This window comes from Mytilus edulis, chromosome 6 (assembly GCF_963676685.1).
Source record: "Mytilus edulis chromosome 6, xbMytEdul2.2, whole genome shotgun sequence".
Lineage (NCBI taxonomy): Eukaryota > Metazoa > Mollusca > Bivalvia > Mytilida > Mytilidae > Mytilus > Mytilus edulis.
In genome coordinates this window covers 41,663,457-41,678,187 of record NC_092349.1, presented here as the reverse complement: position 1 = coordinate 41,678,187, position 14,731 = coordinate 41,663,457, and the positions used below count along the sequence as shown (strand labels likewise).

At 30.7% G+C, this 14,731-nt stretch overlaps 1 protein-coding gene across 7 annotated transcripts in view; it reads left to right on the top strand.

Annotated features, from left to right (window-relative positions):
- LOC139527662 (calcium-transporting ATPase sarcoplasmic/endoplasmic reticulum type-like) overlaps window positions 1-13,971 on the top strand; it is a 75,341-nt gene extending 61,370 nt beyond the window's left edge. The window contains exons 24-28 of one of the 7 annotated variants that reach the window (XM_071323213.1): window positions 1,292-1,425; window positions 5,711-5,828; window positions 6,255-6,372; window positions 8,484-8,530; window positions 11,998-13,971. In XM_071323213.1, the coding sequence (XP_071179314.1) occupies window positions 1,292-1,425; window positions 5,711-5,828; window positions 6,255-6,372; window positions 8,484-8,491 (378 nt within the window). In that variant the 3' untranslated portion in view covers window positions 8,492-8,530; window positions 11,998-13,971. Of the gene's footprint in view, window positions 1-1,291; window positions 1,426-2,244; window positions 2,379-5,710; window positions 5,829-6,254; window positions 9,331-11,997 lie in introns of those variants that run through there. The other 6 variants (XR_011665411.1, XR_011665410.1, XM_071323212.1 and 3 more) reach the window with 6 other exon arrangements.
- Window positions 13,972-14,731: the final 760 nt, after the last annotated feature.

Genomic DNA, 14,731 nt, shown 5'->3' with positions numbered 1-14,731 from the left:
TATTCATTCAAACGTCCATCTGCGTCTAATAAATCATCCAAGAAAATCACACAAGCTTCCTCAATACAACAAAGTCCGTATCGGGACTCCATCCTACTAAAAATCAAATCAACAACAATCTACAAAACACAATAAATACATTATTATTACAATTTATCTTGTCACATCATTAAACAGTCTAACTCGAATCTATCAAATGGGTGGGGAGGGTGGGGGATATGTGTATAACGAAACGGAAGGTATTCTACTCTGGTACAAATGGGTAGGATACCTGCATTGCGACATACAATAGCCAATCAAATCATACAATAACAAACCAGGTATACAACCATGTGCTCATCAACACGTGTTGAACATAAACAAACACAGACATGTGCTTCCGATACTATTAATAAATATATGTCTTCAACTTAAAGAAATTGTCTATACATCCTTACAACACTGTGGATTTCATCTGTTTTTCCTGGTTAAAGGAAAAGTAAAGAAATTGTCTATACATCCTTACAACACTGTGGATTTCATCTGTTTTTCCTGGTTAAAGGAAAGTTGGATTTTTTAACCAGGTTAAACATGTAATCTTTTTCACATGAAGCCACAAAATCCTTGATAATTGGTATCTAATGGATAATTAAGATGTGTCAAGAGTGTAGAAATGATGTGAATAGATTTTGTAAAGACCATCCAAGATTTGCCATCAACACCAAATTTCTAAAATTACCAAAAAAAGATCATCATGATAAAACAATTAACATCTACTGATGAGGTTCCTTACTGGTTGATATACATCTGGCTGCTTGCTTCTTGCACAAATATTCATGAAAGAAATTTATATTCTAAATTTTCTGTTTTTTTCATGGAGTGATTGTAATTTGAAAAAAAAAAATTCATTTCAATTATCTAAAAACAAGACAGCTTTATAAGTATAATAAATATAATTAATGCATGCTGAGTACCAATAATAGATACAAAAAACTACCTGAACAATACACTTTTTTGTATCAGATTTAGTAACTGAAATGATAAAAAGCAAGATTAAACAATTTTCTTGATCTTCATAGCATTTACAGAACGAAGGATTTCATCTAAGTTAAATTTAGAAGCTTAACTTTTCTGTTAAAATAAGTCTATCTATCTATGTATTGGAAATGTAAGTCGCTTTCTTTTAAGAATACTATTATAAGTTAAACTTGCAAAATAGTGGAGTCACTCAGTTTATGATAAAACAGATGAATAAGCATCCGCTTGACTGAGCTATGTAAAAAGATTTGACTATTTACTGACTATATTACAGACCCACCATATGCAATGTCCAGCTGAGCCAGGAATGTTCAAAGATGTTAGTTGTCATATATTTAATGATCCTCATCCAATGACAATGGCCCTGTCTGTACTGGTCACTATTGAAATGCTCAATGCATTAAACAGGTAACCAGGGCACAATTTTCAAGTACAAGGTGTTGGTTTATATCTGTTCTATATATAGACACTTATGATAGATACATGTTTGAAGTCATTGCTTTAAATTGGCTCATAAAATTCAAACAATTTGAAAAGAAATTTTCGGACACAAACCTTAAGATATTTCTTCAAAGCAAATAAAGTCGAATATTTTTATAGATATTATTATGACAATGGATAAACAGTGGTATATTTCATAAGTGTCTGTATTATCCTAATATCAATGTATCAAGAAACTATGGCATTACTATTCAAATAGAAATTGTAAACCAAAATTTTAATGAGAATGATTAAAAAAAATCTGTAATTCTATTAGACGATTCCATAGTTTCTTGGTTGCATTTTATTTTCTCTCCTTACAGGCTATCCAGACATCTGGTGGTGGTCCTACCAGTATACAACTGATTTTTCTATTTCATATCAGAATATCTACATAGATGTTTTAATTACCAAAATCAATGAAAAACACACACTATATCAGCCTCTATAAATTTATTAAGTCACATATACTGTAACTTGTAACAGTCTTTAGGACACTTTTACATTTAATATTGAATTAAGTCAAATGTTGCTTAAGAGGCTTTGAATTATGTTCTATTTCTTTTGTTCTTGAAATGAGAACAGTTTGAATTATTTGGTGCAATATTACTTCTAACAAGAACAGTTAGTGTAATATTTTGATATCAGGAGACTGCTATGTTTATATTCTGCTATAAAAAGTCTTGTTTGACTCTCATCCTTTTATTTTAAATCATTACTATGTTATTCCTTACACTTTCTCCTTAGACCCACCATTCCCAGTGTTTGGCCCAGGACGAAATGTTTAAAGGCATCAACTGTAATATCTTTGACAGTCCCCATCCAATGACCATGGCTTTGTCCGTGCTGGTTGTCATTGAAATGTTGAATGCTTTGAACAGGTAAGGAGCTGCAGGCATAGCAACAGGAATGTACACTGAATCACAAAGGGCAGCATATTAGTTCCCAATCCTGTCAAATGTTGCATGACTGATGCAGATAAGCCTGTACTACATACGGGATTCTGGACTCTTCTCAAGCAAAATATTTCTCTGTTTTAAAAAAATGCTTTTATGAATATCCATCTTCATGACATATTTTTACATTTTATTTATTTATCAAATCATAAATTTGTGAGGCTAAAAATTGTCTATCAAAATCAATACCAATTATAAAGAAATTCCTTCTTAACAATTTTGAATAAAAAATGAAGTAAATCTGCATCTGGGTGCATTTAAGTCCAGGGTATATATCCCTTTGTGGTACAGGGTTACAGCAAACTCAGGATAAGTGTAGACCATTCTTCTGACTGGCTTTAAACAAACTGAAAGCTGTTGAAATTAAGATGGACAGGTGACATCATGTTGGTTAACTTATTTAGTGCTTTGCATTTTGTGTGATTTCAACAGCTGTCAGTTATTTAAAACACCTTTTGTGTTAAAGGCTAAATTCCTTTGACCAGTTTCATGGTACACACTTCTCAAGTGTTTGCTGTTCTTGTTATTCCAGACAATCTGGAGTAATAAGTTAATATTCCTGCATGCTATATATCTGTATGCTTCTTATCTTGTTCAAGAATCAGAATAGTTCACTAAAATGTGGTATCATGATTTATTTGTTTAAATATTATTTTGCTATTTAATTTAAATTGAGTTTGGTATTTTATGGATTACATTTTCGTTTGATTTAACAATTATGAAGTGGGTATTTGGTTTTATGATAAATAAAAAATCAGCTTGGATTCCCAGCACTCCTGCTATTATTGACCTTGGCTTGTTGCGTTCCAGAGCAGAAAGTATGTTTACTTTAGAACAGTTTTAAACATTGATTACAGTTCACATAATTTAGCTGAGGACTTGATATTCTAATGCAATTATTTTGTATCAATGGTTCTGATTGGATGACAGGTAGCGTAAAATTCTCTATTTCCTTGTCTGTAACTAAGGAAGCCGACATTTTGAATTGCTGAAATTATTGACTTATAATTTCTACAATAATAAGCAAAAAAAAATCACATGTTGCACCTAAAAATCTTCTTTTTATCAAATTTCATTACATTCTGAAGCGGCACATAAGCCAGAAAATGCCCAGTGTTTATGTTTGACGTGGCCTAGTGTAGGGACCAAAGAAGATAACATCTTTTCCCAGAATTTTCTTTAATGAAGATTTTACACTAAAATAATGATTGAAATTTAATTATGAACTTGTTTTGCATTAGAATAGAGATAATTGTATTCTGTTTGAAGCTTTGCGGACGTCCATCGGTAGTTTTACTGTCACAAATACCTGTTAACCTGTCTTCGCTACGTGTCGCCAGGTAAACTAAATTTGTGACAGTAAAACTACCGATGGACGTCCTTAAAGCTTCAAATACAATACAGTTATTTCTTAATTGAATGACAAATTTGTCAAGTTAGGGAATCACACTCATGTCTCATTGGCCATTTGCTAAGGACAAGTTGTGGTCTGTGTTTCTTTTAATTTGAAGTGATACTGAGTGCTAACTGAAAAGTAACATCTTATTCCTATATGTTCCTTGATTTCATGTTCGTTGACAATTCATACTCAGCAGTAGATTTTTATGAAGTCCAAAAGGACTAGAAATTTGTTGATTCATCCTCCTCTCAATCAGATTCAAATAAATAACTGGAAATATATTTTAAGGCATGTTATATTGCAGAAATTTTTAGCAAAGAAACTTGCTCAAACGCAACTGAATGATTGATATATCAGAAATATGTGTTTTTCATCATAGTTTTAGATACAATTGTACTTAATGATTATGATTGATATTAACTTGAAAGTTTTTGTAGTCGGTCTAGTGTAGATAGTAATTATCATCATATGTGTAGTGCTAATATGTACTAAATATAGTTGTTATTGTGTGCTTTTAGAAATAATAACAAACTTATATTTTACAATGTGTGGATGATATTTGTTAGTCAATGTTATTTCATAAACATAGGCTTTTATCATATCTAAGGCAATTCCAGCACATTTGTCAGTGTTGGATAACAACTATGGAATAACATTGTGAATGGAAATGGGGAATGTGTCAAAGAGACAACAATCCAACCAAAGAGCAGCAAACAGGTGAAACCCACCAATCGGTCTCTTCAACACTAAAAAAAGTGTACTAGTTCAGTGATAATGGATGTCAGACTAAACTCCAAAATATTTAAATGAACTACAATTAGAAATCATACAAGATTAACAAAGAAAAGAGGCTCCTGACTTGGGACAGGTGAAAAAGATGGAAGTCTTACCTTATTTGCTATGGATCATTTATTTTATTGTTTATACAAAATTTCCTTCATTGAGAAAAAAAAGTATATTTGTTATTTGGGCTGTTTTGCACAAATTTCAGATTTACTTTTCTCCAATTAATGATGAATAAGTATATGTAAACTTTTCATTCATCATTTCATGTGATAACTTTGTATAGAAATATCAACTAATGTTCATGACTCCAATTTGCAAAAGTAGTGAAAAATTACATATACATGTATGTGCTTTACAGCGGATTCCATTGAGTGTGTAGCCAAAGGTAAGCTTGCTTGTTAGATGAACCGTGATGTCATTATCAGGTCAGGTATACTACCCTCCTTTCGATTTAGCATCGTCCAACAGACAGATAGATTGGTTTTCTGTCGGACTAGTTTATTCTTAAAGTAGGGTAGTTTACCTAACCTAACAATGACTTCACAGTTCAGCTAACAAGCAAGCTAACGAAAGATATTACCTTTGGCTACACACTCAATGGAATCTGCTGTAAGCTCAAAATAAAAAAAACCTTTCTTGTACCTGCACTGCTGTGTATTGCTGCCAATTATCTTAGGCAATCTGCTGATGGAGTGTTTTAAAGACACTTGCTTGTCACTAGAATTACCTTCCCTGTATAATTTAGGTATTGAGATTTTCTTTGTAGTTTAAGCCCTATTTTTACGGGAACAGTCATACATTTAACTTCTGTAGTTATTAAGTGATATGGTTGTCATTTTATAACTATTTTTGTATGAATTTTTAGCAGAAGATAATTTATTACTTGTATTAGCCTTTAAATATGGAAATAAATAAATAACTGAAATGAGAAGAAAAAAAAACTGCTTATATATATATCTAAAAAGTCTTTACATAAACCATGCTATAACTTTTATGAAGTCAAATAAAGACAATTATAGCTGCGTTTTAATTTTGTGCATGTTATAACATGTAATGTTGATTTTATTTTCAGTTTGAGTGAGAACCAGTCATTGATAGCTATGCCTCCATGGTCCAACCCTTGGTTGTTGGGTGCCATTGCTCTCTCCATGTCTCTTCATTTCCTTATTTTGTACACAGAAGTAATGTCTGTAAGTATAAAGATGGTATTTCTTGTAATTCAGTTAAAGTGTTTAATTTTATATACTGTTAAGGTTACCACACCTCACTGTTTTTACTTTGGGTGTTTCATATTGAAACTATTAAGGGCAAACAATGGTTGATTGTTACTGAAGTAAATCATTTTTGTTACCAGAAGCTTCATGATTTACAATCACACTCTTTTTTTCATATTTATTAGATCCTATTGTGTTCTTGATGTTTAATTTCCACATATATATATATTTCAAACGAGAAAGAATTGTGTCCACAAATATTGTCATAAGATTGTTGATTTCAAGGTTAAAAAGATATATATAATATATACATATTCATTGGCAATCATACCACATCTCCATGTTTTGCTATGATATGAATTTGTTACATATCTTTACTCATATTATTCGATTCTTTTGTAGACAATTTTCCAGATCACCCCATTGAATTTCGCAGAGTGGTCAGCAGTGTTAAAGATATCTATCCCAGTCATCATACTGGACGAAACATTGAAGTTCGTCGCCAGAAAATTTACTGATGGTAAAAAAAATATTTTCCTTGGTTCAGTAACAATGCTCCTTGTCTGGGTTGTGTACATTGGACTGGCATACTTATCTCCTATATGATGATTGTTCCCATTAGATTTTAAACATGTTCCTACCTTGTCATGCATCTCCCCAACAACCATTGTTTTCCTGCCCCAAAATAACCTGATTACCACAGAAATAGCATTGACTTAATCTCATTAATATCAGGAAATTATTGATTCCAATTCTTTATTGTTGTCATATTAATATTTTGTCCAGAAACATTTTTGAAAAAAAAAGGAATTGTTTTATTTATCAAAGTTCTTAATATAAAATATTATTGATTTTTCAGTTGGTTTTACTTCTTTAAAAGAAACATCAATTTCAATCGTATTATTAAAACATTCTTGTTTTAAATTACCCAAGTTTTAATTTTTCAATATTAATAATGGATGGCCTTAAAGTTAGAAAGTAACTTTCACCAAATTACTGTGGTACTATAAAATCAAATTGGTGATAATACTCTATAGCAATAATCCAAAAATCTGAACTATTTTATTTATTTTTAAGTTGCCATGCTATGATTTGTTTCCCCATTTCTTACTTTATGTGATAAAGTATTTCCAAGAATTTCATCATAATGTGTGAGTGTGTGTTGTTATATTTCATTTTGTCATAAACATTGTATCTGTAAACTCATTGTCCGAAATAGTATATTGTATTTATTTAGAGAGGGCCACTACTAAAACCAAGCAGAGATCAAATAATTTACAATTTCTGTCATACAAATCCATTTAAATTCATTAAAGTTTGGTGATTTCATACAATGAAACTTATTATCTAAGTTATTTATTCTGACTAAAATGCAGAGCTTTGAGCTCCATTTTTAAAGTGAATTTTAGTTAGAACTTTTTTGTGAATGTTGTAAAAATGACAATAAGATATAAGGTGTTCAACATATATAGTACATACTTTGAATGCCATCTTTGTTTTTGTTTTGTTTTCATGCATGTCTTTGTCATTTTTTTTCTGGTGATGTGTGATTGTATGGTGAGGTTTTGCTTTTAAAAGACTAGTTCATATGAACATATGCTTTAATCTCTCTTTGGTTGCACTTTGTTGCAGGTCAAAAAAAAAATTTTAAATAGTAAAATGGTTTCAAAAATTATTAATGTTTGGACATATAGCATGATCAATACATATAAGATTACATACAAAAAAAAAATTAAATATTTGTAGAGGAACAAAATGGGGGAGGGGATTAAAATTATAGAAATTATAGTATATGTTCATAAGCAAACTCCTGAAACTATACCTTAGAATCCTGCTTGGTATTAGTAGTGACAAAGTTATTTCAACAGTTAGGACAAAGTTTTTATTAGTGTTTTTATTTATTTAAACATAGATTGTCTATTACAGATTTTAACTTGTGACTACATTAACATTGAATACTGAATCTTTTCACTGTCCATTCTAACTACACTACACATGTGTCTTGTGACTTGGCACCTTATTTCTACACCAAATACTAACAGAAAACCAAAAGTTAGAGACGCATTAATTCCTTAAGCATAATATTATTGGTGTAAAAAGGGCTTTGTTTGGAATGCATTAGTGGTAAAGGCCATTTAATTAAATAACAAAACCAAGAACGTTAATATTGGAATACAATATTTAAATCTATAAACATGAGTAATTAACGTTTTTGGATGGACAGTGAAACTAAATAATAAACCATGTGAATATATAAGGTTGCTTATTTCACATTCAATCTTGTGCAGCAGTAATGCTTATCAAAGACAAGGTAAAGGTGACTGTAGCCACATGCTTACAACTTGTACATGTAACTTGAATAAAGTTAACATTATTTTTATGATACCTCTATGATAAGTGCTTTCTGCATTGCTGAACCAAGTTCATAATGTCAATACTGTCATTTTATAATATCCAGATTGTTTATATAGTTTTTCATTCCTTTTTTCATTATTTAAAGGGTTAGATAGTTTTTTATCTTTTCAATCAAAATTTCAGTTGTTATGAAAATTTCAGCATTGCACAGGCATATATAATTTTAGTTTCGAATTTATAAAGCAAAATTCCATAATTGTAAGACAAATTTTTCAGTGGACTAAAACTTAACTGGTTTACACAGCAAATTGACAACAAAAATGGTAACAATAATAATTGTATATATGCCTTTCTAGTGATCTCTACATTTTTCTACTTTAAGAAATCCAATCAAAACTAATTTTTACCTGAAGTTTGTCAGGTTTTCAAAATAGTTTGTCAATATGAAATTTAACTGTAGTGATCACAGGTTATCTTGCATGATCAAAGTTATAAGCTTCTCTTGCTATATTCAACTTTCTTATTTAGTTAATCTGTGTGCAGCTGTATAAAACATATCTGCAAAACTTCAGCATACCTTCTGATATATAATAATTTCAGTAATGCAGAATTTTCTTTAGAAATGTAGTCCAGTCTAAGAAAATTTCCACCAAAATTTGTTGCCTAAAAAACAATATGAAAGCTGCAAAACACTTGAAAATGTGGCATTATTTGTCATGTCTATATTTTGATATTTTACTCTTTTAATTAGAAAACATACTACAGTAAATTACTCATAATTTCATATTTTGTTTGAATTTACCATTATTATATGTTACTGTTGCTGGACAACTTCCACAATATTTCATTTGATATTTTCTTGGATTGAAATATTCTCATTTTTGTTTTCATTATCTTTTATTCATTGATTATGTCACCAATGAAGGACATTTAAATATTGGCAGTATAAAAATGAAAGGTTGTGGTAGGTGTCCAAACCATTCACAAAGTGTGTGTGCTGTCCAAGTTACATTCCATAATATCTACATGATGAAATTGTATTGAGGGTACTTTTTGCAATAATTAAATGATAGAATATATTATTGTGAAAAAATCTTTTATAAATTAAAGTATACAAAAATTGCATGGTGTGTTTTGCCTTCTCCTTTTCTGCCAGGTAGACTACATGTTAGCAGTAATATAAAAATATCTTGTTGATGTGTGGCTTGCCACTGTATATAGTCATTACTAATATGTGATCTTATCAATAACTCTAAGTACGAGTTAAAACAAATACACATCTTCCATAACAGTTTACAAACCAGATTCATTTAATTATTTGGGACATGAACTTGCTTTATTCATGTATTGCATGGATTTAATTTTATTGTGCATGCTTGTGTATTTGTTTTAAAATTATTCTATATATGTTGAACATTTATATATGTATAAAGGAATATATAGATATGCTTTCCTAATTTACAAAGCCTTCTCTGTATTTCATGTTTGAAACTAAATTATGTAACATGAAGGATGGATTAAAATACAAAGATTAGTATTGTCAATTTAAATAGTCCCCATTACAAGATTTTATACATACAGAAGTAAGGAAGATATAGTAAATAAACATACTTATAAGCACACAAAATGTTTCATTTGGCTCTTTACGTTCATGATTTGAACTTTTGATCATAAGGTAATTGTGACAAACTTGCTATAAGAGTTTGAAAAAAGGTATTGGAGTGACAGGTCTACCACTAAAATGTATACACATGAAGAAAAAAAAGAATTACTATTTTTTTTCTTTATATTCTAAAATAAAGTACTTTAATCTCTTTAAGTTCAATACATTTTTTTTACAACTAGAGATTATATATATATTATGATACATATTTTGATTTTAAATCATGCATGAGATTGAAGTCAATGCTATTATAAAGAATATGTGGTGAATTAGGTTTAGTCAAATGAAAAAATTGAGTATGGGAAAGAAGAACATCTGTATACAACTTGCAAGTTTAACTTAATGAGCATAAATACTTATTCATTAAATAAAACACATTGAAAACACTCTAAAGCTAAAAATCAGTTAAAAATTGATGTATTGGAATAAAATAGAAGCTATTTCATGCATTTCACACACTTATTTTCAAATACAAAAACAAACAAAAGAAAGAAGCAGTCATTTGATATTATCAAGACTTCAAGGGTATAATCAAATGTATGTTGCAAGTGAGATACATTTCAGATTACAGTACAAATGTATGACTAAGTTAACACAAAAATACAATAATTAGTTATGCTGTTTAAAATATATACAAAAAATAAAGTACCATTGTGCTTTCTTCACTTACAAGATTGGGTTAACTTTTGTGTTCTTGTTTTATTTGCATGTTACACCATGAATATAATATCTCTTTGTTGCATTTGATTTTGCATGGAATGTTAATGAATGAGCTTAAAATTTAATTTTTGCACCTATATTCATGCATTTTAATGACCCTGTACTTTCCTTCTAGCCTTGGTACTTTACTAATAAATGCTCATGAGCAAAACTATAATTTTTCAACCAGTGTGTCAAGCTTTTCCTCATCTAACTATCTACGAATTTGGAAAGACTGTCTTTTCATTCCTTACCAGTAATTTCCATTTTATGAAATGCTGGCCCATTTACCTGTCATCTTTTCCCAATACCTTGCACTTTGGAAGAACTAGCCTTTTTTGTCTATCATTCCTTTCCGGTACTTTTTGGAAATGATTATCTGTATATGTCTGCTTTCCCTTCCCAGTCTCTGAAATACTACCCTTACCTGCTTTTCACTTGTAGAAAAGTTAATTCCATTCTTGTAAGTGTTCTATTTGTTGAATAGATTTGACACAAGACAAAGTATACGTCAGTTATGATGCAGCTACAAAAGTACTCACAAGAATAGTAACTTGAACATATTGTCAAATACAAACAATAATTGTATTTTCCTTGAAGGTATTTTGAGTTTAAGAATCGTATGAAAGCTAGACACAAAGGGTGTTGTTGCTCAAAATCAAACTTGTAAAGTCCTGTTTCTATAATGGGGTTCTTCTAGAAACATGTGTCGTTGGCCTAAACATTGGTATCATTTGTTTAAAGGAACACGTAAAGGGGAGAGTTATTGGATTGGGACTCTTTTTAAAAAATGAAAATGCCTATAGACCACAGGAAGTTTTCGTTATTTGATGCATTTATTGTTTTAATGATACCAAAATGTAGACGAAGGTTGACGATTTACATATCTGGTAGATTAAAATAAGATTGTAGGAAATAAATCATCATAGATAACAGGCATACTTGGAAGGATTGAGATGATAGATAAATATCTGAAGTTTATGGCCCAAACTTTTCTTTAAAAAATCCACAACTTGCTAAAAAGAGCCATAAAATGAGAATTTACAATTTCATTTTGATATAATTTCTGATTTAAAAATTCCATTTGTAACAACAGTTTCCAACATTCCATTACTCGTCTTTTGCATTGAAGATGTGCTTGCCGAAAAAAATGTTTAGGGGAACTTAATGCACAGTAAAGATGTGAAATGGCATGATCAATGTCAGAATAGCAGCTTCATAGATTGCTATTAAAAGGAAAATGAGCTTTCATAAATGTATTTTCTTAAACTAAAGAATAATTGATTAGGTTTCTGTTACTTTCGATGCTTATTTATGTGCAGGTGCAGAGATAGTGTCATGTCTAGGAAGCATGTACTGTCAACACACCTAGCTAACTTAACTAACAAATTACTCAACGAATGCTTAATGTGTTCGTCATATTTTCAGACTATCCAAACTTCTTCTGAAAAGATTGGACGAAAAAGATGAATCCAAGATGTTACCTGCGAAGGACATGTATAAAAGCTCCGTCCAATTTTGTCATCCCTAAATATGAGTCCTTTGGAATGGATTAAAATGGCGATTACCTATATTTCTTGGAATTTGGAATTTAAATGCTCTTTATTTATGCAAAGCTCATGTTGCTGAATCTACTTGGAAGAGCTCATGTTTATTTTAACATTTTTTGTTTATTTTCGTATAATATATATGTATTTGTGTGTGCTTGCTATAGATTGTGGTTATTGTAGTACATAGAAGATTGCATAAATTATATATTATACGTTGATGATTAGCTGCTAAAAAGTTCATGAATGCTTCTTTTCATGCGGACTTGACTTATTTGCATGTGATGTACAGAACATGCAGAACGTTGATCGCTTCCTTCAACGTCTAGCTGATCTACTGTTAAATAACTCGTCATATTATTTACAGTTCCGCCAAACTCAGGATACGACCCATATAGATAAGGAATATAGGTAAACAGTTCCATCGCCATTTAGTAGCTATATAATTGACTCTGTTGTATAATACAAGGACTACCGGAAGTGTGCAACTACCCATTACCGTTCCGGCAGAATATTCGCATTATCCAATTTTTTTCGAAAAAAGTGCGGACTATCTGTTCCTGTTGTCGATTTGAATCACTGTGTAGTTGTTCGATAGAAATTGTGTGTCAGTCTTCAAGAAATCCTGTTTGTTACGCGCTATGTGCTATCTATTTTATGTGTGATTTATTAGAATAGTCTTCGGATGTCGATTATGCAAATTACATGCATCACGAGAAATTAATGTCAGGTCATTTTGTACTTTGTTCATTCGTTCAAGTGTGTATATAGATGAAATGTTTGTGTTTTGTGAGTCCTACCTATTGAAACGGTCATGTGATCTAATGAGGCCCAGCTCATATGACCGTTTCATCCATTATACTGTGGCATTGAGACATTGCTTCATTGACCCCTAGGGGAGTTATTTTGTATATAAATCGCCATTTACGTAGTAATTGTAGATATTTATTGAGGTGTTAGCATTCATTATTACTATTTAAGAATTTATTAAGTATATTTATAAATATTGATAAACAAAGAAAACATTGATGAATCTCCTAAACTTTTATTCAATTGAAAAATTATCTTTAAAGATTAAAATTATAGTTTTAAAACATAAAAGTAATGTACTCAGCTCTAAAAATTACACCACAAAGCATTTCACTAGCATGCCACAGTATTTAAAACCATTGCGTTATGGTCAGTTGACTTTGCCAAAATTAAAGTTCCTAGTGTCCAAAATAAACATATCAAATTCGGCATTCATGACATTACATTCATAAAAGTTTGTTATTGAACCTTTTTGTTTTACGATTTGAAGAACCCACCCTATTGTACCTCAATTTTTGCCATTTCATCGGGCAGATTAAACTGTTATAATGTGAAATATTGTTGGTGTATTGAGAAGTATTTATTTTTCCAAATATCTATTTATACAATTGTTTCTATGACAAACTTGGCAGTTCAAATGATATCAAACAGCATTTAATAATTGTTTCTCTAAAAGATTATCTAAAATTTCCATATCTTTTGGTAGATTATGCAAGTTGATTAACAGAAATAATTCATAACAGCCTTTGTTGCAAAGGAGAAAAGACCAAAGTTAATAATGTGTTGTTGATGAATTTTTAGTATTGTTTAGTCTTCAAGCTGTATTGTTGTGTAAATGATTTTATCAGATAGGTGTTGTGAAAAAAGCGATTTGTTAATAGGTAGCGAAGTTTTCTGCTCGATGATTAGGCACAACATTAACTGTTATTGTGTTTGAGCAAATTATTTGTGTTAACAACATTTTTTGCTCGATGATAAAGCACAACGACGATTAACTGCCAGGTTTTTATACATTTCCTATAGAAATAAAATATTTTGTTTGTAATTATAGTTTTTCATTGGCCTCTTTCAAAAATTAACAGGGAGGCGAAAACATAATCCAAAAGCCCATAATTGATAAACACATGTAGATAAAAGTAATAGATAAAAGACAAATCAGTAAAACAAGATACGAATAAGTGAAATTGACCAATATCAGAGTTGTTTGTTGCAGACACTTACACAAAATCTGTACTGTGATGCATACAGAATCAAAAGATTGATAAATGTTGAAGATATAAGCAAAACTATCATCAATGTACATTTTTGTTTAGGGTCCAGCTTAAGCACGCCTCCAGGTGCGAGATTTTTTCACTGCATTGACGACCCACTGGTGGCTTTCGGCTGTTATCTGCTCTTTGGTTGGGTTGTTTTCTCTTTGACACATTACACATTACACATTTCCATTCTAAATTTTACAGAAAATGCGAAACAGGATTAGTTGACCGGTTAAAGTAGAATACCATTTATGGGTTCGCCTGGACCAACCCCAATAATTGTACTAGTACGCAATGCTCGGCATCTTATCTGATGCAAGCTTGTCTGACGGGTATTTTTTTTACATGTATCCAATCCTGCTGATGACTTGTTATACATTTGTTCCGCTTATGAATTGTCTTCTATATGTCATGGCAAATATCAAGCACTTTGGAATATTTATCACGCTCGGCTGCACGCTTAATCCTGAATGATCTGTGATCAGCTGTTGAACAACTTTGTCTGATTTATTCGTCGTATCTTCGTTAAGTTTTCTCTTAATGCTGCCA